This window comes from Anabas testudineus, chromosome 23 (assembly GCF_900324465.2).
Source record: "Anabas testudineus chromosome 23, fAnaTes1.2, whole genome shotgun sequence".
NCBI lineage: Eukaryota > Metazoa > Chordata > Actinopteri > Anabantiformes > Anabantidae > Anabas > Anabas testudineus.
The window spans coordinates 14,621,081-14,643,425 of record NC_046631.1 but is presented as its reverse complement, the minus strand read 5'-3'; the positions used below and the strand labels follow the sequence as shown (position 1 = coordinate 14,643,425).

General features: G+C 42.3%; 3 protein-coding genes across 4 annotated transcripts; 2 read left to right on the top strand and 1 right to left on the bottom strand.

The window, feature by feature from the left end:
* The first annotated feature begins 675 nt into the window (after positions 1-675).
* xpot (exportin, tRNA (nuclear export receptor for tRNAs)) lies at positions 676-11,895 on the top strand. Of its 2 annotated transcripts, none has more exons than XM_026362647.1 (25): positions 676-808; positions 3,328-3,481; positions 3,785-3,867; positions 4,088-4,144; positions 4,223-4,292; positions 4,413-4,631; positions 4,742-4,926; positions 5,359-5,527; positions 5,888-6,124; positions 6,213-6,251; positions 6,346-6,408; positions 6,496-6,620; positions 6,823-6,967; positions 7,075-7,194; positions 7,288-7,382; positions 7,522-7,591; positions 7,703-7,941; positions 8,061-8,346; positions 8,459-8,648; positions 8,768-8,884; positions 8,973-9,088; positions 9,176-9,223; positions 9,352-9,423; positions 9,588-9,644; positions 9,961-11,895. In XM_026362647.1, the coding sequence occupies exons 2-25, from the start codon at positions 3,395-3,397 to the stop codon at positions 9,985-9,987; spliced, it is 2,916 nt and encodes a 971-aa protein (XP_026218432.1). In that variant the 5' UTR covers positions 676-808; positions 3,328-3,394; the 3' UTR covers positions 9,988-11,895. The 2 variants fall into 2 exon arrangements, with proteins under 2 accessions (XP_026218432.1, XP_026218433.1); XM_026362648.1 differs by lacking the exon at positions 676-808 and adding an exon at positions 811-934.
* Positions 11,896-12,916: 1,021 nt separating this feature from the next.
* On the bottom strand, positions 12,917-16,896 carry rtcb (RNA 2',3'-cyclic phosphate and 5'-OH ligase). The gene is made up of 12 exons (XM_026362650.1): positions 16,707-16,896; positions 15,698-15,776; positions 15,549-15,616; positions 15,348-15,447; positions 15,056-15,212; positions 14,814-14,970; positions 14,479-14,638; positions 14,195-14,370; positions 13,895-14,083; positions 13,707-13,817; positions 13,409-13,528; positions 12,917-13,253 (listed from the first exon to the last, which is right to left on the bottom strand). Exons 1-12 carry the CDS (start codon positions 16,797-16,799, stop codon positions 13,146-13,148), a joined length of 1,518 nt encoding a protein of 505 aa, XP_026218435.1. The 5' UTR covers positions 16,800-16,896; the 3' UTR covers positions 12,917-13,145.
* Positions 16,897-17,350: 454 nt separating this feature from the next.
* Positions 17,351-22,136, top strand: fbxo7 (F-box protein 7). Its single transcript, XM_026364228.1, has 10 exons — positions 17,351-17,477; positions 18,548-18,670; positions 18,950-19,190; positions 19,419-19,649; positions 19,737-19,881; positions 20,284-20,367; positions 20,455-20,550; positions 20,715-20,891; positions 20,978-21,018; positions 21,189-22,136. Exons 2-10 carry the CDS (start codon positions 18,549-18,551, stop codon positions 21,492-21,494), a joined length of 1,443 nt encoding a protein of 480 aa, XP_026220013.1. The 5' UTR covers positions 17,351-17,477; position 18,548; the 3' UTR covers positions 21,495-22,136.
* The last annotated feature ends 209 nt before the right edge of the window (positions 22,137-22,345 follow it).

Sequence of the window (22,345 nt, the reverse complement as noted above, 5' to 3'; positions counted from 1 at the left end):
GCCACTGCAGGACTCTGCACCTGTAGCTGCTCAGCCTACAGCCTGTTATTGGTCTTAAGACCCGTGGGAGGCTCCACCCAGCCTTTCGATTGAGGAGTGCCGACCCAGATGTCAGCACATACCGGCGCTACAACAAAGAGGGCAGGATTTACCTTCAATCCCCCAACCTGTTGACAATAGCTGCCAGTCCTACGGTGGGAATGTGCTGTGTGAAGGGGAGATCCCTCAAATCCTGAAGCCCCTCACACTGTGTGACACTGACAAAACATGATTTCTGGTTTATTGAGATGTAGATGTTAGTAACATGAATCATACAGTTTTAAAGTATTGTTATTACTGAACTGTGTTTTCTCTGCAATTAGCAAATGTTGGTGCTGTAGTGTATCCCCGCTGTCAGTGGGCGAGAGGCATCGTACACCTGTACAGGTCGCCAGTCTACCGCAGGGCCAAAGCAGAGACAGACAAACATCTATGGGTAATGTAGTGTCACCAGTTGAACTAACAAACATGTATTTGGATGGTGGGAGGAAGGCGGAGGACCTGGAGAGAACCCACACAGACAGCCGACGTCATCCTGAACCGCTAGTCCCACATCAAATATGCCAATATAAACAATCTGTTTATGTAAAATGTTCTGATATAATCATCACACGTTGATGAGCATGGATCTCTTCCTGCGGCCGTGACCCGGATGCTAACCGAGCGGACACGCCGCACCGCCGCCTGTGTCGTGTGAGTCCGAGCGACGCTGAGTTAACGGGAGTGAGAGAGGAGGAGAAGCCGCCGCATGAATTAAGTTTGTATTAAGGTGAGTAGGACAGAAAAGCTCGTCTGGTTTTAATGTGCTTTGTTTGTCAAAGAGACGGAGGCGGACTTCATCATCGTGAGATGTTCACAGCGATGATGGGATTGAGGAGGCGAGCGAGACCCGCAGGTAACGTTACCGAGCCGGGACATAAAACCCAATAAAACCGGTTCCACTTCCCCCAAACTCCCGGACAGCTGCTGAGGAAACGCTGCTGCTGTTCACCGGACTTTTAGTTTCTGTTACAGCGTCACGATCGTCTCAGCACACGACATTAGAAGCTAGCTGCTCGGCTAAGTGTAGCTAGCTGGAGTTAGCAGCAGACAGTTATTTTGCATTGGAGTGAAGTTAGCAAGTAGCGTGTGCTGTCAACTTTTTGAGGAGTGGCCCGGCTAATGTTGTTTTTATAGAATCTTAGTTTCCAACAAACTCTATTTGTGTCGGCATTTAGCCACCTATATGTGCAGTACTGCTTTCAAATACGTCTTTAACATGATCAACCAGACGTGGAGGTGTTGACGGTGTGTTACATCATGCTGGAGCTGTCAGGTGCCATCATCGATCAGCAATCAGTCAATTAATGATCAATTAATGATCAATTAATGATCAATTAATCAATGAAACCGAATTATAAGAGTTTAGTTCAGCACCTTCGTGCAGGTAGAGTTTATCTTACCTGAGAAATTCAGTAAAAGAGAATTAAAACTCTAAAATAAAACAATAGACGGCGAAAAAACATGCAAATGGATTAAATGTTGGTTTGAAAACAGAGGCAGAGGTTTTTAAAGCTACATGTTAGTTAGTACATGTTAGTTAGTATATGTTAGTGCATGTTAGTTAGTACATGTTAGTGCATGTTAGTTAGTACATGTTAGTGCATGTTAGTTAGTACATGTTAGTTAGTGCATGTTAGTTAGTGCATGTTAGTTAGTGCATGTTAGTTAGTGCATGTTAGTACATGTTAGTTAGTACATGTTAGTTAGTACATGTTAGTTAGTATATGTTAGTGCATGTTAGTTAGTGCATGTTAGTTAGTGCATGTTAGTTAGTGCATGTTAGTTAGTGCATGTTAGTTAGTGCATGTTAGTACATGTTAGTTAGTACATGTTAGTTAGTACATGTTAGTTAGTACATGTTAGTTAGTATATGTTAGTGCATGTTAGTTAGTGCATGTTAGTTAGTGCATGTTAGTATGTACATGTTAGTTAGTGCATGTTAGTATGTACATGTTAGTTAGTGCATGTTAGTATGTACATGTTAGTTAGTGCATGTTAGTATGTACATGTTAGTGCATGTTAGTTAGTGCATGTTAGTATGTACATGTTAGTTAGTGCATGTTAGTTAGTGCATGTTAGTTAGTGCATGTTAGTTAGTGCATGTTAGTTAGTACATGTTAGTTAGTGCATGTTAGTATGTACATGTTAGTTAGTGCATGTTAGTATGTACATGTTAGTTAGTGCATGTTAGTTAGTACATGTTAGTTAGTGCATGTTAGTATGTACATGTTAGTATGTACATGTTAGTACATGTAAGTTAGTACATGTCATTATGTTCATTTGGTTTTCTTTACCTACTTATTTGTCCTTAACATGAGGGATTTGATGACTTTGTGTGTTCTTCATGGACTCAGGTTGATTGGATTGAACTTGTTTGTTGTGTGTGGACTAAATACTCTATTTTTCTTGTTTTGTGTCATTTTGCTTGATGATTTGTGGTTTGGCTTGTTAATATTGTATAATAAGACATTTGTAAGACAATATAGATAAACTAGATATGACTATGACAAATCAAATCTATAATAAAATGACAGGTTTATATTACAAGTATGTATATATTATGTAATGTTTCATAAATGTGGATTTGTTCACCTACATACTTGTAATATAAACCTGTCATTTTATATACACACATACACATACACACATCTGCATTTACATGAATAAATACAAAGCACAGAGTGATAAACACATATCTGAGTGCAGTCAGAGCTCCAGTTCATAGTTTTTCATTGAACCTTAATTAACCAACTAGAAACAAAAGAGAAGACAAGTAGAAATAGAATCATTTAGAACAGAGCCCACACTGGCCTTGAATCAATTTCCCTTTGCAGGTTCTTTCTCATCTTTCAGAAGAAAATATCTCCTTATGTGGGGGTCACAGAGAATAGTGCAGCTGATCCACAACTTTACACACAATCAGTTGGGCTGCAATAAACTAAGTTTTAATATTAACTAGAAACAGAAACTTTCACATTTATTTTGAAAGTCAAAGATGTTCAGTTTACTGTCATAGACTAAGAAAACTAGATAATATTCAGTAAAACTGCTATTTTTAATAAGTTCTTAAAAGTAAACAGTTACAATTAATGTATGTTGATTGGCTGATTAATGAATGGGCTGATAGTTGAAGCTTTTTTTAATCACCATTACTAGATGTGATTGTAGAAACTGTGAATGAATCTCAGCTCTGGGATCAGTGGCAGAAGTAAAGAGTGCTCTTGTGTATTTCACCTCTGTCTGCAGATGAGAGCAGTCTGCCTGACAGCAGCAGAGAGGAGCAAACCTGCCTTGGAGGAAAGCTAACCCACGAATGGCCTGCCAGTCTGTTGCTGCAGTCATGGACGAGCAGGCCCTGCTGGGGCTCAACCCGAACGCCGACGCCCGCTACAGGCAGAGGGTACGACGGTCCACTGTTATTAATATTGTATTGTTGTTGTGTCTGTGAGGTTAGTTTCCAGCACTGTCAGTTTATTAGGAACGCCTTTCATCGTGCATTTAAATTAGCTGCTATTCAACCCTACTACATAATAAAAGCAGCAGCTTAACTGCTTCAGATCCCTTTTTTAATATCCTGCTTACATTATATTTGCAAATCAGTGAGCAGGACTGATTTATAGGAGCGTTGGATATTTACAGCACACATGGTTAATTACTTTAATAAAGAATATTACATGATGTGAGTTTGTATGTGTTTCTTCAGGCTATGGCATATTTTGAGCAGCTGAAGGAGTCTCAGGATGCCTGGGAAGTGTGTGCAGAGGCCCTGGCTAAAGGGATCTACAAGTGAGTTACATGTCGACAACGCGTTTTAACATTAGTCTGTAAGCCGAAAATTTGAAACGGTATTTATGTCCAGCTTCTTATTTACGTGGGTTTGTTTTTCGATTGCGATTTAAACAGTTAAGGTTCCACATCCTCCTGTGATGCTTGATGTTCTTCACTCCTCCTGTGATGCTTGAGTTCGTCACGTGTTTAAAGATCATTTCTCTGTCCATTCTTCTAGTGATGACCATGTAAAGTTCTTCTGCTTCCAAGTTTTGGAGCATCAGATTAAGTTCAGGTAAAGAAGAAGAACAATGTGTTGTCTCGTCTTGTTTTCTGTGATTGAAGTGTGACATATTTACTGTTTGTGTTTCAGACACGCTGGTCTGAGTGCTGTTCAGCAGCAGCTCATCAGAGAGACTCTGATGAAGTGGCTCCAGTGTCAGGTACAGTACAACATGAATGGAAGAAAATAACTAAGTCCTCTTTTGCATCTCTCTCTGCTTGCTTGGTTTCTTTTGTTCACTTTGTTGCTAAGTCACCTGCCGGCTGTTTTCTGACTGCAGCTGATGAACGCTCAGCCTGAGAAGCCCTTCATTAGGAATAAGGCAGCTCAGGTGTTCGCCCTTACCTTCGTCATGGAGTATGTGACTCTGTGGCCCAAGTTCTTCTTCGACATCCTGTCTCTGGTGGGTCTGAACCCTCACGGTGTCGACATCTACCTGAGGACGCTGATGGCCATAGATGCCGAAGTGGTTGACAGAGACATCCTGCACACACCTGAGGCAAGATATACTCTTATTCCTGACAGTGCTGCTGGTGCAGGAACTTCGGCAATATCAGGAATCTGAAACTAGATAACAATACTGACAGAATTGTGTCATCTTTTCTTCAGGAGACTCGTAGAAACACATTAATCAAAGACACCATGCGTGAGCAGTGCATCCCTAGCCTGGTAGAGTCCTGGTTCCAGATCCTGCAGACGTACCAGCACACCCACCCCGAGCTCACCTGTCAGTGTCTTGAGGTGGTAGGAGCTTACGTGTCCTGGATCGACCTCAACCTCATTGCCAACGACCGGTCAGTGAGGAAAAGAAAGCTTAGTTTAAGTGGTTATCTTTAATTAATTATTGGACGTAAATATACAGGGTTTCTTTGGATCCTTAAAAAGTCAAAGTCGTGATAGTCCTGACCTTTGTGTTGACACACAGCTTTCATTCCAGTTTTTCCCATTGTCGCTTTAATGAATGTTGTGTTCAAATAAGTCGTAAAACGTCCGTCATGCTTCATGTGAAGAAGGTTTCAGCCCAAAGTTATGTAGAGGAAGTGATGGGAAGAAAGTAACATACCAAAGTAGCATGCAGGAAGTAGTGGATCACATTCCAAAGCTGCACACGAAGCTGACATCAGCACAGCCCATAGTTATACATCAAGTTTCTGACTGACACTGCTCTTCTTTAGAGTGAGAATCCAATCTGTTGCTCATGTCGTGTGTCTGTTGTGTGCTTTCAGGTTTGTGAACCTGCTGCTGAGTCAGATGTCTGTGGAGGAGCTCAGAGAGGAGGCTTGTGACTGCCTGTTTGAGATCGTCAACAAAGGAATGGACCCAGTGGATAAAACCAAACTGGTGGAGTCTCTGTGCCAAGTGCTGCAGTCTGCTGGATTCTTCAATGTGGAGCAGGTCTGAGACTGTACTGATGCGGAAAACAGGCAAAAACAATACAGTGAAAATGTGTCTCTTAGTCCTACAGTATTTATAAAGGTTTCTACATTAGCTGACAGATATTTTTACTAAGCATCAGTGAACACGATTAGAATTAGATTTCATTTTCATTTCATTTCAATCTCGTGTTACCGTTTAGTTTGTATTTATAAAAGATAATAAAGTTATTTATGAAAAAATACATGTTAACCTTTTTAAAAACGAATTAAAATGCTTAGTTAAACCTAGTTTACTTTGGAGCCAATGTTTACACACGCAGGGGCTCCGGGGTCACATGCTCTTCCTGAAAGTTTTATTTTCTTCTTCCTGTCCCTTCAGGAGGAAGATGTGGACTTCCTGGCCAAGTTCTCTCGGCTTGTGAACGGGATGGGTCAGAGTCTGGTCCTCAGCTGGACCAAGTTGGCCAAAGCCGGCAGCGTGAAGGACGCGGCTGAGACGCTGCAGGCCATTGAGGCCAAAGTGCCGCTGCTGCTGCAGCTGCTGGTGCACGAAGACGATGACATCTCAGCCAACATCGTCGGCTTCTGCTACGAATACCTGCACGTCCTCAAACAGGTGGGTTGTGAGGACTAGGAAGTGATATTATTCTCTGCTCCACATAGTTGTTGTTAAAATATTTAATCACGTCTATTTTATTTTGTAGCTTCCTCAACTGACAGAGCAGCAGAAAGCCAACATAGAGGTGGGAGTCTCTGACTGCAAATGACACACAAGTATTTATAGAGTTATATTATTGATGTAAGAAAAACAATAAGACGTGAATCTCTTCACCACAGGCAGTCATGCTTGCTGTCATGAAGAAACTGACCTATGATGATGAATACAACTTTGAAAATGAGGTTAGTCCTATTATTCACTGACGAGCGTCCACAGTTACACTCGCCCAACAGTTGACTGAGACAGACCCTGTGGTTTTTGTTCATCAGGGTGAGGACGAGGCGATGTTTGTGGAGTACAGAAAGCAGCTGAAGATGCTGCTTGACCGTCTGGCTCAGGTTTCTCCTGAGTTGTTGCTGGAAGCCGTGCGCAGGGTCTTCACCAACACAATGCAGTAAGAGATGCTTTTATTTCAGTCACCTGCAGAGAGGTAGATCAGTATCCAAAGAAACTGGGCTGATGTTGTGGCCACAAAAAATAGAGCACAAACTATAGGAATCCAGCTATGTTGGACTTGTCTGAAAAGGGACATTCTGGGGACTGATGAGGGACAGTCAGAACACAACAAAGTTCATCCTGTATCTTTTTTTTTCCAGGAACTGGCAGTCGGCTCAGTTCATGGAGGTGGAGGTGGCCATCAGGCTGCTGTACATGCTGGGCGAAGCCCTGCCGGCGTCTCATGGTGCCCATTTCTCTGGAAACATGGCGAAGACGAGCGCCCTGCAGGACATGATGAGGACGGTCAGTCACAGGACTCCGATGACACATGTTTTGTATAAGATCAGCTTGTTGTTCCTGTCTCACGCTGCACATTGTTTTCTGCTGATGTCTGTTATTTGAATCCCCAGCTGGTGTCCTGTGGCGTCAGCAGCTACCAGCACACCTCAGTGTCACTGGAGTTCTTCGAAACAGTTGTTCGATACGATAAGTTCTTCATCGTGGAGCCTCAGCACATTCCAAACGTTTTGGTGAGTGACTTTAATAACCTGGACACTGAAGGACTATTACTCTGAGTGACAGGACACACGTTTGAAGCAGACTGGTGTTGTGTTTACTGTCAGATGGCGTTTCTGGACCAAAGAGGACTGAGACACAGCAGCCCGAAGGTCCGCAGCAGAGTGGCCTACCTCTTCTCCAGATTCATCAAAACTCTGCAGTGAGTCAAGCTTCACTCATTGAACTCGATGGTTATAGTAAATTTCCAGGGGGAGGTCTGGTTTACGTCAGATCACTTTGCCCTGTTGACCTGTCACCTCTTTGTTATTGATGATGGTCGTGGTGCTTTTTGTTGGCAGTAAACACATGAACGCTTTCATTGAGGACATCCTGACCAGGATCCAGGACCTGCTGGAACTCGCTCCTCCAGTAAGTATCAGCCTGTGATCATTCACTCATTTAAAGAAGGAACGGAGGAATCTGCAGTTTGGTGATCTTTAGTGATATCTTCATCAGCACTCATGATGATGTTTCCTCCAGGAAAACGGCTTCCCGGCGCTGTTGACCAATGACGACCAGCTGTTCATGTTTGAGACAGCGGGCATCCTGATTGTGAACGGAGAGAGTCCAGTCGAGAGGAAACAGGCGTTGATGAGGAGTCTGTTGATGCCGCTGATGGACGCCTTCCGCCTGCTGCTCGCCAAACTGCCGCAGGAGACGGAGGAGGAGAGGCAGGCCGCCCTCGCTGACTGTCTGAGTCATGCTGTCGGCTTTGCCAGGTGAGGATGGTGATCTTCTGCATGATTTAGTTTTTCACATAACCCACTAAAATAAAGAAGGAGCGTCTTTTACAGCTGCAGAGTAGAAACACCTGATGTCATAATTGTTCTGTTTGTAGTCGGACCAGCAAGGCGTTCAGCAACAAGCAGACGGTGAAGCATTGCGGCTGTACCGAGGTCTACAGAGACTGTCTGCAGACCTTCCTGCCTGCACTGAGCTGCCCCGTACAGCGGGGGGTGCTGCGAAGCTCGGTCCGCTCCTTCCTGCACCGCATGATTATCTGCATGGAGGAGGAAGTGCTGCCCTTCATCCCTGCCGCCTCCGAACACATGCTGAAGGACTGCGAAGCCAAAGACCTGCAGGAGTTCATCCCACTCATCAGCCAGATCACTGCCAAGTTCAAGGTAGGCATTAGTTTCACGTCTGAAGGGAAAGATAATCACCACGTTAGGAACTGTAAACGCATCGTAGGATTATCATGGTGGTTGACAAGTGGTTCTCCTGTTGCCATGGCAGCGGCAGGTGTCTCCTTTTCTTCAGCAGGTCTTTATGCCGCTGGTGCTCGCCATCTTTGAGGTGTTGGCGCGGCCGGCGGAGGACAACGACCAGGCGGCCGCTCTTGAGAAGCAGATGCTGCGGAGGAGCTACTTCAGCTTCATACAGACCGTCACAGGAAGTGGGATGAACGAGGTGATGGCCAATCAGGGTGAGTTATTAACACAGGGTGTGTTTGTGGTGAGCTGTGGGGGTTTTTCTTACTCATTATCTCTGGAGTTTGTAGATGTGGAATTAGCAGAATGTTTAGCGGCTGTGTTTTTTTTCCAGGAGCAGAAAACATAGAGCGAGTCGTGTTCACCATCATCCAGGGAGCCGTGGATTTCCCCGACCCCATCGCTCAGAAAATCTGCTTCATCATCCTCTCCAAACTGGTCGAACTGTGGGGTGAGAGTCTGAGACTGAGACTGAGACTGTTCCTTTTGTTGCAGGTTTTTTCTGCCGTCTTCTGATGATGCTCTGTTCTTCTCCACAGGAGGGAAAGACGGCATGGTGGGCTTCCCCGACTTCATCTACAAACACATCGTCCCTGCGTGTTTCCTGGCTCCTCTCAAACCGACCTTTGACCTCTCAGATGCTCAGACGGTGCTGGTGAGTGTCTGTGCCAGAGTCCATCCTAAAAACGTGATTTAGACAGTTTTTCCACAGCCTTCAGTAACTCTGTTCTCCGTTTTCCAGACGCTGTCAGAGTGTGCCGTTACACTGAAAATGATTCACCTCAAACGGGTAAAAGTGCTTCTAGGACTCACGTACCTTTAGATGAAACTCTTGAAACAGCATTCAGATTTCAACTCGATGAGGATCTCTTTCTCACAGTGTACGGTTGTAAATCCTTGTACAATCCTTTCTTTTAGGGGCCGGAGTTTATCCAGTACTTACAGCAGGAGTATCTGCCCTCACTTCAGGTGTCACCTGAAATCTCACAGGTAAATTAAACATGTTGAAACTGAAGCCACCAGATCATCTGCACTTCATTATCACATCTTAAAGGTTAAACAGTTTAGTCCTGCTTTAGTTCAGGTGTGTATCCTATTGCAGGCCACAGTTGTGGTGTTTAACATTCTAATGTTGTTTCTTTCTATTCTAACAGGAGCTGTGTCAAGTACTTCAGCAGCCAGACATCAAAGTCCTGAAAAACTACATTAAGGTTTGTGTGATATTAACACGTCCTCTGTGACCTCTGACCTTTCAAAATACACGGACAAGATGAAGAATCTGTTTATAGATTTAAGACTAAAGAACATAAGAGAACCCAGCACACCTCCATTCAGAAGTGAAGGCTGCTGCAGACGAGGTTAGAAATGTAAACATGTCACAGAACAGTCTACCTGGGCGAATCAGGTTCCTCCCTACAAGAAACCACGCCGACTGTTGGCAGGTTACTGATGAGCAGTTCGGGTGAGTTGTTTTGTTTTATTCATTCATGACCTTCCTGATGAATTTCTTTCCCTTTCTTCCTGTAGGCGTTCTTTCAGCAGGCGAAGCTGTAGGAAGAAAACTGGAAGTTCACTTGGACTGAAATGACTCTTCACAGTGAGTGGTCACAGCCACCACTCAACAAAATACAAAAGGAACTTAGCATAGGAGCTGCTGTTGCACTTAAAGAGTTAATGCATAATCAAGCCCAGTCTAAGTTGGGAAAATGGACCGAAGGGCGGTGGATGGATGAACCACCGCGGCTGCTGACGTAACGAGACGAGCTGTCCACGAGGAATGAAGGAGCCTGAGAGTTCTGTGGAAACCGGGCTTTTAGATGTAAACACAGGTCTGTGGGAGAGGACACTACTTATCTGAAACACATTTGGGAATTCTCTCGATACGATAGCTTTACTCTAGTCACACCTTCACATTAGAAACCACATTTCCATGCTTAGATTTTCTTTTGGGTGTTATTTCTGCCATGAAGTGGTCGAACGATAAGGGCTGAATTGAATTAATTTTATTTACCATGTGGCATTTTTACTGTGTGGATGGTTGAAGTTCAGTTTGAAGTGAAAGCGCTTAACAAAACAGCCCAGATCATTTTTTTTTCATCAGATGTTATTTCCCGTTATTTTGAATTTAAAGTAGAAATTCCTCCGTATTATCTCGACCACTCATCGTAGGTGTTACTTGATCAGATACTCGGAGCTACATCAGCCACTTATGTGGAGTTTATGATAAACCCTGGAATATTTCTGTTTCTGGACAGTTGGAATTTCAGATGGAAATGAACATAAACTGGAGGAACAACGTGTAAATAAGAGAATAAGATGTTAAAAAATGTAAATAAAGTCTCTAGGTTTGTTTTTTTTTTTTTTCTTTATTTTCATTCCCATCTGGAAACTAAATATGGAAGCTTATTTCTGCCAGAAAAAGGGGGTTAAGAAATTAAGGCTTTGTCAAATCTCAAAAAAATGACTTCATACTTTCAATTTGTAGTTTTTGGAATAAAACCTGCACATTTTGACTGAAGGTTTTGAGCAAGACTTGATTTTTCTACAGCTTTTATATTTCTGAGTTAATCTGGAAACTCGGAGTTTGGCTGAGAACTGTTACAAAATGGTTCAGTGTTTTGTTTTTTTATAATTTTCTGTTCATAAGTTTTCAGAATCTCATAATATTGAACTAAAGGTTTGAGTTTCTTCTGCTTTGGTTTAGTAAAACGGTCTCTTTTGAATTTGAATTGTGATAAAGGTCCCTTTTGATTTAGGATCTCATTGCACCATAGTAACTCTGATTCTGACTAAAAGTCACGTCTTTCAGTTAGTTTCAATTAAGTAATTAAGTATTTATATTTTTTTTTCTAGATTTTGACAGATAAGAGTCCAAATTATGACTTGAGTGAAATGATTCTTAAATTGTCGGCTTTGTTAATTATATCTCTAAAAGTGTTTAATGTAAATTTGGTAAATCATCATCTTGAATTATTGTTATTCCTCACTTCTTCTTTTTCTTGGCAGTAATGAGCTTCCATAGTAAAAGGTATAAACCTGTTCAAATCACTCATGTACAGCTTGTGTAGAAATGAATTAGCTGATTCACAGAAGCAGCTTCACACATTTTATATCTACGCATTTTGTGACAAATCAGGACGATTGAACATTTGATTATGCAACAGTGTCGAACAGTTACAACTAAACGATTTAGAGGAGTCCAAATAAACTGTAAACATTATTTTTGCTGATTTTTCATTGTACAGAAGCTTCGGTTCTTCAAAACCTTGGATGTTGTGACATCAATTTCCTGCTGTTTCTTGATCCACCTCACTGTAATTTAGTTTTTTTGCCTTCAGTTTTTCTTCTATTTCAAATTTCTTTCCTTTGTAAAAACACCCAGAGAAAGTGCCTGAATGTGTTGCTCTCAGTTAAATGAGGTCATAAAGGCAAATGGTCTAAATAAAATCCATTTAAAGTGGACGTCTGGTAATATTCTGTACTTGTAGTCAACAAATCCCTGAAAACCCAGATTGTGCCCACGTGGCTTCTTCACTTTAAGGGCTCAGTCATCAATTAAAATACTGTCACATTTGGATTTAAATATTGAGACTAAATGAAAAATGCTGAAGTTTATAATACATAAAACAAATTAGAAATCTTTTCTCAAGCTGTAACATGTTGATTTAAATGTGTCGGTAACAGTGAACTGAACCGAAAAATAAACTCAGCAACATTTTAATGTTGGAGACAGTTTAACTATAGAAAACATGTGAACGTCACTCAGGATAAATCTGAAAAAACTCAAATGTGAAAAGTGAATGGAAATCAGTTCCATCTGGGTCAGAGACGGATCCAGGACAAGATTAGCTTAGCACAAACAGCGTCACATCAGGTAAACCAGTTAAACCACAATAAACCTTTATATGCTGCTAACAGACAAACGGGGAGACGTAACGTTTATACTTTCTTCACTGGTCAAGGAAATGAATTCAATCATTGATTAATTATTATATGATGATAAACCTGTCAGAGCCAATAAAGTGTTAATTAAGATGAGTCACCTCTGCTGCGTCAGTGTGAGGACAGAAACAGGAAACATCAAATTAATCCATCAGGTTTTAAATCTTAAAAAGCTTTAAAACAGATGGAAAATGTGTTTTTTTTTCCCTATTGAAGACAGATAATTGAGCAATAAGGTGTAAAATATTAACAGCTGCTTCCTGTCTCAGGTGTGTTTTGAAAACCAGTTGAAGCAGTTCCTGAGCCACGTTACTAAAACCACTCTGAGGATCATTCAAATCTCAGGTGTGTCGTATGTCACCAGCAGCACTCCTCACACACTCCTGCTACTGTCTCTACTGATTTATTCACATTCCTTTATTAAATATATAATATAATATTAAATTTTAACATGAAAAATCTGCAGGTAGCGACGGCAAATATCCGTGAATGAAACGTTTCTCTTGGAACTGACGTAAAATCATGTGGAAAGGAAATAAAATTCAGCTTTTAAAGGTTTTATTTTGAATCACACGTTTGGCATCAAGTCAAATGAATTTTAAGGTGAGAAATCAGATTTTAAATCTTTTTTAAATTTGTATTTCATGCTTATCAACATAAATTCACTTTCTTTTCCAGAAAGAAAAAACTTGAGTGAATAATTCCTGTGTTTTAAGCCCTGATGTCCACGATCTGTGGTAAAGTGTCTTTAATTGTGGAGCTGTGCAGCTTCAGCCTTTAATCACAGCGATCGGTCTCAGTTTAATCGCTTTCTTACTGATTCCAGCGTCATGACACGTGTTGACGACATCCGTCACGTTTTTGTATGATTCAGGAGCCTGAAAACACAGACAGATTATTTTTGATTCAGGCTTCTCCAACAGCTAAACTTATAGAGATAATAATAAAAAACAAAAAAAATGAAACAAATAACCAGCAATTAATAAAATAATTTATACAAATTAAAGGCTGAGATCTGGGAACACTTTCTCACCTCCTCCATGACCAGTTTGGGTGAAGCTACTCGGATGGCGATTCCCTGGTCAGCCAGTTTGTCCAGGACGTCCTGAAAGTCCAGATTCCTGCGGGACTTCGCTCGAGACAGAGCACGACCCTGCAACAGGAGACACGTGGAGAGTGATGGTGCAAATAACATCACTGATTCAGTAATGACAGTAATGATGATCTTATAGCTAACGTGTTGCCTGCATCACATTCTCTGAGGATGTGTTTTTTTCTGCACTGTGTAAATTCTAGCATCGAGCATCTGATGAAGCTGATCAGCCTCTTACTGCTCCGTGACATGTGGTGCCGAACGTTTCCGTCATTCCTTGTTCGGTGCCTGTGAGGACGTAGCTGCAGGTTCCCATCGTTCCTCCGATCAACACCGGCTGACCTGTGAGCTGATCGAACGACAACAATCAACAGCGTCAAATCTCCAGCAGCACTTTTAAATCTACTCTCGATGTTCTGATCGAACCTGGTAGTCTACGGGGATGAGGGGGTGGTGTGGGGGAAAAGCTCGGGTGGATCCTTTACGGTGAACCAGCAGAGTCCTCTGCTTCCCATCCACCATGTGCTCTTCAACTTTGGCGATGTTGTGAGAAACGTCGTAGATAACGTGCATGTCCAGGTCGTCTGGTGTGGTGACGAACACTTTGGAGAAGGCCTGAAAAATAATGTTTAAAAAAAGACAACACTTGGTGTAAAGACAAACTTTTAATTTTAAACTAAACTAAAAACCAGACCTGAGCTCACAGTAAAGTCTCGATGACTGTACCTGTCTGGTGAGGAAGGTCATGGACGAGCGGTTGACCCAGGCGTAGTTTCCTGCAGCAGCCATGCCCTTCAGGTAGTCCTGACCTTCCTGCGACGTGATGCGAGCGCAGGCCAGCTGACGGTCGTTTACTGTGATTTTATCCCGTTTCATCGCCTTCTCCATAGCAACCAGAGCATCTGTCAGTAACAATAAAACAAATTACAGCAGTCAAAATGCTGTGAACCAACTATTAATAACATAGTATAAAAAATATGTGTCACTTCTCTGCGGTTGTTCATTCCTACCTGTGGCGACCTGGTGTCCGAGGCCTCTGCTGCCGCTGTGGATCATAACACACACTTGACCTTTGTGGTCGATGCCCATCTTCTTGGCGGCGTAGTCGTTGTAGATCTCATCGACCACCTGGATCTCAGCGTAGTGGTTTCCTGCTCCCAGAGTCCCGAGCTTCAACAGACCAAAACACAGTCAGAGCGTGTTCGATTTTGATCTGATGTTAATGCTTGTTGATACAAGCAGTGGTAAAACAAAGTACAATTACTGAAGAACTGTGTGTTCGAGTGCATCGTGTTTTACTGTGTTCGTGCATGTTCTCTCTGGGATAGTCACGGCTCACACACACCTGTGGCAGACCTCTCTTCTTGGCCTTGGAGGAGACTTTGTTGGGGTCGGCCTGCAGCATCCTGCCGTACTCCTCACAGTGCTCCTTATCCTCAGCCCAGGCGTAGCCCTCCCTCAGAGACCAGTCCACCCCCATCTCCAGAGCCTCCTCTAGGTCCCTGAGGACACACAGGTAAACAGGTGAGACAGCTGGAGTCGGTTTCTGCTGTGATCTACTTTCAGTTCGGGTGAAACCCTCCTTACTTGGCCCCCATGGGGATGACTCCCTTGGACCCGACTCCCACTGGGATGTGGTCGAACAGGGACTGGGCCAGCTGCTCCTTCACTGGCTGCACATCTCGCTCGTCCAGGTTCGTCCTAAGGAGACGGACGCCGCAGTTTATGTCAAAACCAACACCACCTGCAGGTGCATTAGTCATAAGGAGGACAGACAGCTGATCAGGCCACTGAAGAAGTGTCTGCCCCAAAATTGAACCACATAAGAAATGTGACATTAAATCAAAACCAGGACACAAAAAAAGGATTGAAAACACACCCGGAGACACCACGGCATCGGGGTCATCCATGTCGAAGGCCGCCATGTTTCCAATGGCAAACCCATATCCAGAGTGGACATCTGGGAGACCGATGGATCTCTGTGGTACAATCAGAAACACGTCATCAACATTTCCTGTCACTCAACAACAGAAGGTCCAAAATAATCTTCAATCTTTTTATTGAGCATGTAGATCCTCACATGAATGATTCCAGGCAGCGCTGCTACATTTCCAATCTGTTTCATGGCTGGAAGGAAACCTCCCACACCTGGACAAAATTAAATTAAAGAATAAGACACAGGACATGTTGGTAGAGTTGACTTTACTGGTTTTAACAGTGAATGCTGACCTCCTCCTCGACAGGCATTACGCAGCTCCTCGAACATCAGCTTCTCCAGGGAATCATTCACGTAGAAAACTCCTTCAACCTGAAAGAAAAAGACGACATTTTACATCTTCCTGTGTTCCTCTTATTGACTTTAGAAACTGTACTTTCTGCGTGTTTCGGATTTTACTGCACATTTTCAGGGAATTATTTGTTTCACCAGTGTTGGAATTTATTTTTGCTCTGTGCTGGTTGATGCAGTTAACATCATCACAAAAGGGAGTAAATATATTAAGTTATATATTATATGAAGTACTTAATTAAAATAGGTTTTATTCTTTCTTGTTCACAATAATTTTTGACCAAATTTAATATTATAATATCAACTATCAGAATACACTACAAGTTAATTCAAACACTTCCTAGTTTCCCAGGTAATAATACTGCAATACACTGTAGGCTATGCAGTATTATATCTTATCAGCAGGAGAGCCCGATCATAAACCAGGCATGTTTCACTGATAAGGTTTAATTAAGCCACTGATCAAAGTTCTTTCCAAACCAAATTCTAGTTAATCCTTGTCAAAATGCTTAAGTAAAAATTTTTAAAAGGTGGAAAAAAAAAAGCTTCTTGTATTTTAAGGTGAATATTTAACAATAATGTTTGGCAGGAAATTGTATATTTTAGATCATCTCAGTGGGATCCTCTTCTTATTTATTTCTGCTTCCTTTTTTCCAACCTACCTGACAGATTAGTTCATTTTATTAAGGATCCTCCCTTTAACCCAGTTAACATGTTCAAGCTAATAGCTGAAGCACTGACCTATGACTCGCGGTCTAACTTTATCTTGTGGATACAGTCATGCTTTTAATTCATGTTTTACTGATTGTTGAGACTACTTTTAAGTTAATGTTGCCTGCTTAAAGTCCATATAACTGACCACATGTACTAACGGACTAGTTAGATGACTTATGGCTCTCTAAGCTAACTTGCTATCCACGTTAACAGCTAACAGATTCTCCGATTTCTCACCTGCATGTTGGGAACAAACCCCTTTTTAATCCTCCAGCAGTTACTGGTGATTTTATCCAGGTATTGCAGCTCATCGTTATAATTTCGGCTCATTTTTCGGAACACAAATGTTCAGTTTGACAGAGTTAATGCTGCGTTTCACCGGCTGTCTGAAGCCAAAGTGCCAGCAATCACGGTACGGAAGCCTGAAGCAACACTGGGCAGAAAAACGCGCTGGTTAATTCAGCATGACGCATTGAAAACCGAACAAATTAAAACAACACAAAATTCGACAGTTAGAAGGGGAAAAATTAAAATACCCATTTTAATTTGATTTGAAAACATTAATTATGTTGATGGTGTCAGAAAAGTCTGCGATTGCGATTTAACCACACTGTTAATTGGCCACACTGAACCGCTCGCTTGCCGTAGTTGTAGTCACACAACGTAGTGTGGTGGTCGATCGACAAAATAAAAGCAGAACTTCAACCATCAGAGAATTCCTGAAACAAGTGATTCGCAGGAGAGAAATTTGTACTGCGGCGACTAGAATACATTTAGGTTAGAAATTACACTACATTAATACAGTAAAATAACTGCTAATGTGCAATGCTGCATTTTTCTAAAAAAGGTAGATTATTTTAAAGAAAGGGAAATCGCCAAAATGTGATTTGTTTTGAAAATCTTCACCGGAAGCTGACGGTGTCCCGTTGCTCCTCTTCTGTGTTTACAGTTCAATTTATCCAACAAATGTCATGAAACTCTCTCAACATCTGCACTTTTATTCATCATGTAAGTTGTTTTCTGTTTGGTTCTGAGGCTGTGAAGGTTTGAACAAGTTAATTAACCTTAGCTGATAATAACTAGCAAGCTTCAGTGTTACGCAGCAACTTAAAACGTTAGCTAACGTTTCTGCTCTTTGCTAGAAACGAAAACGAAACATTTCTTTAAAAAGAAAACTTAATGACCGACTTTATGAACATCTAATGCCATGTTTTTGTCGCATCACTCATTCTGCTATATTTTTCGAATGTGTTGATGTTGTCCTATGTGAATTTCTTCCAAATAATCAAGTTTCTAACGTTAGTTAACGGCAAAGTAAAGTTATTTGAGTCTAAATTTATGCAGAATTACAAAGCACAGTCTTATTCGAGGTTAACATGGAGCTAAACTAATGTGAAACATGGAAAACAATGATAATGACTCATTCAAATCAAAAAATGGTAGATTCCGGATGGGATTCTGCACTTGGCTGACATCGGCTCCACTTTTAGCTAGCATTACAGCACATAGTGTGTACGGTCCTGTCAGCAGGTTAACTCTTAAATGTTTAACATCAGGTGTGTTACTTTGCCAAAACTATGTGGACATCGTCAAGTAAGAGAAGCAATAGACGAATAAATACGTAAATAATTAAACGTAGCCTTTTTAGAAATAAGTCTCGTTAACTTTCTACCAAACTCCATTAACTTTACACCAATTTTAGTGAAGTCCAAGCCCTCGTTTTGGAGGAATCTTATAAAACCACATTCAATCCTGCTAAAAGGATTAAATGGTCATGTTATCGTATGTTCTCTATGACCAAAGGTATGTGGAGTCCCTGTACACCTACTCCAGTGCAGCTTAGCTCTGAGTCTGGTTTTCATGGTTTGGTTTAGACCCTTTAGTGCCAATGAAGGGAAATCTTACTGCCACAGAATACGATATGTGAGACAGTAGCATGTTTTCAGCTTTGCACAGCAATTTGAAACAATTCCTCCCTGTTTGAATGCATCAGTGCTGCTGTGCACAAAGTCAGATAAATTTGATCTGTTGGAACATCTTGGCTTCGTCTTATAACCGTGATCCCGTGTTGTCCACAGCATGAAGCTCCGGGTTCGGATCAACAGGCAGACCAGCAGGGTGGAGTTACCAGGAGAAGAACCCAGTCTGCAAGAGCTCAAAGATTACATCAAGGACAAGGTCCTGTCTTCACATGCACTGAGGTCAGACATGGGTCCAGAAACTGGACTCAGATTGTTTCTTACAAAATAAGAACTGTTGAAAGACATGTGACAAACTCTGAGGTCCAGAAAGTCCAAAACAGCAAAGTAACTAAAATAGCAAGTGATCCAAAGAAACAACATTTAGTCAGGTTTGTTAGTTAGTTGGCTAAAATGCAGCCACGTCACTTTGTTGAGTGTCATTAGGTCTTGTTATAATTAAATTAAGGAGAAATATTTGATTCTCTGATGTGAAACCGGTGTTTTGTGTTCATCTCTCAGTACATACACAGAGTTCAGTTTATCTCTAAATGGCTCAGAGCTTCTGTCGGACACCGATCAGACTCTGTCATCTTGCGGCATTGTCTCTGGAGATCTGATCTGTGTCATCCTGCCCGAATCTGCTGCCGCCTCAAACTCCTCCTTCAACTCCAACAATGTGACGACCAACAGCAACAGCAGCGTGACAGTCCAGAGCGAACGGCAGCAAAGGCCACTGACGGCTGCTGTGACCTCGAACCAGGTGAGTGACAGAGAAAGATTCATATTCAAGTCATATTATGAAACTAATGGTGCTCTTGTGTCATTTTTCCAAAACCCTCAAATCAGCACTGATACGCTAGTCACATGGTGACTGATTCATTTCAGATCCTATGTGGTGGTGTATAGAAGCGAAAGGATAAAAAACGGAGTCACTGCTCAAATGTCCACAGATGCTTAATGCTTCATTTGTTTTGTTTCGTTTGCTCAGCCGAGCAGCAGCAGCTCTGCCGCTCTCACAGAGTCTGAAGAGCCTGCCCAGATGCTGGACTCTGAACCTTCAGTCCCCAGATGGGAGCCGATGCTGTGCAGTGAGGCTGAAGAGGGTCAGGCTCCTCTGTCTCTGGAGCTCCTCTACCACACGGCTCAGACCACCAGTCCCAGTGACTCCATCGTCGTGGCCGGAAACCTCCTGATGCTCGAAACTGGATTCATTCCTCAGGTGAGACTGCTGACAGCAGTGGGCGTCGAACCAAATAACTCAGCTGTTTACACTGATGTGGTCCAGATAAACCCTTTGTTTGTTCAGGGTCATGAGCCGAAGCCCAGCGAGATGCCTGCTGGGTGGAGGACGGCAGGCGGAGTCTACAAACTTCAGTACACTCATCCACTGTGTGAAAACAGCCTGGCCATGGTGGTAGCTGTGTGTATGGGACCCGTTCTCGTCATTAATGGTAAGTCAGGCCTCACGTCCATGCCGAGCATGATGGAATAGTTTCACTGTTTTCATTTTGATGATGGAGTTTTATTTTCACATGTTTCTCTTGGATTTCAGTTTATTATAGTTTCACTTTACGTTGTTGTAGTTGAAGATAAAGGTTGTCAAGGAAAAATCATCAAGTGATCATCGAAGATATCGACACTTTAAGACTAAACTTAAAAACGCATGAAATCCAGGTTTGGTTCTTCTCTGTCAGACATTCCAGAGAAAAAACGTACTTATTTAAATTTCTCCACAAACGTCACTTTATACCAAGAAACACTGAGTTTGTGTAAAGTTGAGATAAATCAGCAGAGCAGCACACGTGTATGAACCGACGTTTGCTGTGTTTCAAACTTGTTTCTTCTTCCTGCAGCGACTCTGAAAGTGAACGAAACAGTCGACACCGTTCGTAAACTGTGTCTGAGTCCATCCAGCTACGTGACCGACGAGTGGCCAGGTACGGCTCTGATTGGTCTCTGCGAGTCCACTCGGGTATCAGTTTCTCTAAACTTCTGTGAGGTCTTATCACGTGTCTGTTCCTCAGGGGAGAGTGCAGCAGCAGCCTTCAGAGATCTGAGGAAACTGTCTCGGGTCTTCAAAGACCAGCTGGCGTACCCACTGATCGCAGCAGCCAGAGAAGGTAGGACTCCTCTGACCGCCGTAAAACCACCGTCTGACACAGTTCAGTCTGGAGACTAAATCTGGTGAAAACTGGTGCAGCTTCTGTGTTGTCGTCGGCCCACTGCCGACTGCAGGTTCTGCTTCTCACATAAATACTGAGGCTGTCGTCTCTGGTGTTTCCAGCGATGGCTCTGCCGGTGGCGTTCGGTCTGGCTGCTCTTCCTCCGGAGCTCCTCCTTCGAGTCCTGCGGCTGCTCGACGTCCGCTCCGTGGTGAGACTGTCGTCGGTCTGCAGACACTTCAACGTCGCTACAGCAGATTCTTCACTGTGGAGACACCTGTACCGCAGAGACTTCTCAGGTGACTGGATGGACCGTTTCTCCTAAAATGATCTTTGTGGATGAAATTCTTCTTGATAAACCTTTAATATCTGTGTTGTTGATCAGATCCAGAGCCCAGCAGATCCAGAGACACAGACTGGAAAGAGGTGAGAGATGAAGTTGAATCAATATATAAAAACACATTTTTATAGGAATAAACGTTTTAAATGCTCATTTTTCATTTTCACACAAGGCAAACAAAAATCTCTGTTATTTGAAAAAGAAGTTACTGTTACATGATTTTCTGTCAGTCTCACATTGTTTTTATTTTTTGCAGCTTTATAAAAGATCTTATAAAATCCACAGTGAACATCGACATGTTGTTCGTCACCGCTCACTCCCTCCCTTCCCCCGGAACCCTCGAGACATCTTCAGCTCCGTGCCTCCTCCCCTCTTCCCGCCGGTGCCCGGTATCATCGGGGGCGACTATGACCAGAGACCAAACCTGCCCCACAACCTGCTGCCTCGTCCCCGCTACGACCCCATCGGCCCTCCTCTAAACCTCGACGGACGACCTTCACCTTCATTCAGGCCCCGACCCACGGGGGGACGACCTGCAGACGTCCGGCGAGGATTCATCTGATCGTTTACTGACTGATCAGAGCTTCTTCTGCAATAAAACAAGGCTCTAAAAGATGCAGTGTCTGCTCATGTGGAGCTTCATACATGGATTTATTACTAGAAAATCAAATGGACTCAAAACTGGTGTGAAAACAAACAACAAAGACACGAAATGACCGAAAAAACACAACTCAGAGGTTTAGGATTAAAATCTAACGATTAAACAACTCCAGATGTTCATGACAAAAAATAATAAAAGAAAGCTTCCGGTCAGTCCAGTCCAATATTAGAAGAGTAATCAGTCAATCTAATCTAATGTTAGATTAGATTAGATTAGATTTCATGTTTAAGGTTAACAAGGTCAGTGTCACTCAGTGAAATATTTCTAATTAATTTCACTTCTTCTCATCAAACGTTCTGATTATTCAGGTTCATGAAAGAATCTGTTTATGAGCAGATTCTCCACCTGTTCTCACACTTTTGAATTAAACCATGTAGCTGATATTTCCAGTGATGAATAAAAGACAAGAAAACGTAACTTTAACATAAACATAATAAGAATCCAGGTTTCACTGCATCATCATTTAGTTACAGTAATGTTCATTTATAGTTTTATTTATGAACAAAGAGTGAAAAATGTAAAAAATAAAAATTTCCAACACTATGACGTCATATTTTGGCTAAAAGAAAAAGAGCGCTCGTTTCATGGGGACGGGGTCCCGTCTGAGCGGGCGGAGTTTGCTTCGGTGCAACAGCGGTGTTACGTTGATTTGTGTTACCCATTACAATTTGGGACCCGTCTGTATTTGTCATTGAAACTATAATTCTCGTTTTTACACAGAATCAATCTAAAACCAACTACTTTTTAGATGT

Coding starts and splice junctions, on each gene's coding strand:
- xpot (XM_026362647.1), top strand. CDS start 3,395: ATGGCCTGCCAGTCTGTTGCTGCAGTCATGGACGAGCAGGCCCTGCTG. Junction 7,383..7,521: donor AGATTCATCAAAACTCTGCA/GTGAGTCAAGCT, acceptor TTTTGTTGGCAG/TAAACACATGAACGCTTTCA. Junction 9,645..9,960: donor TCCTGAAAAACTACATTAAG/GTTTGTGTGATA, acceptor TTCTTCCTGTAG/GCGTTCTTTCAGCAGGCGAA.
- fbxo7 (XM_026364228.1), top strand. CDS start 18,549: ATGAAGCTCCGGGTTCGGATCAACAGGCAGACCAGCAGGGTGGAGTTA. Junction 19,650..19,736: donor AAACTGGATTCATTCCTCAG/GTGAGACTGCTG, acceptor TTGTTTGTTCAG/GGTCATGAGCCGAAGCCCAG. Junction 20,551..20,714: donor GATCGCAGCAGCCAGAGAAG/GTAGGACTCCTC, acceptor TGGTGTTTCCAG/CGATGGCTCTGCCGGTGGCG.
- rtcb (XM_026362650.1), bottom strand. CDS start 16,799: ATGAGCCGAAATTATAACGATGAGCTGCAATACCTGGATAAAATCACC. Junction 14,971..15,055: donor GTCATCCCCATGGGGGCCAA/GTAAGGAGGGTT, acceptor GTGTGTCCTCAG/GGACCTAGAGGAGGCTCTGG. Junction 13,818..13,894: donor TCATCCCCGTAGACTACCAG/GTTCGATCAGAA, acceptor TCGTTCGATCAG/CTCACAGGTCAGCCGGTGTT.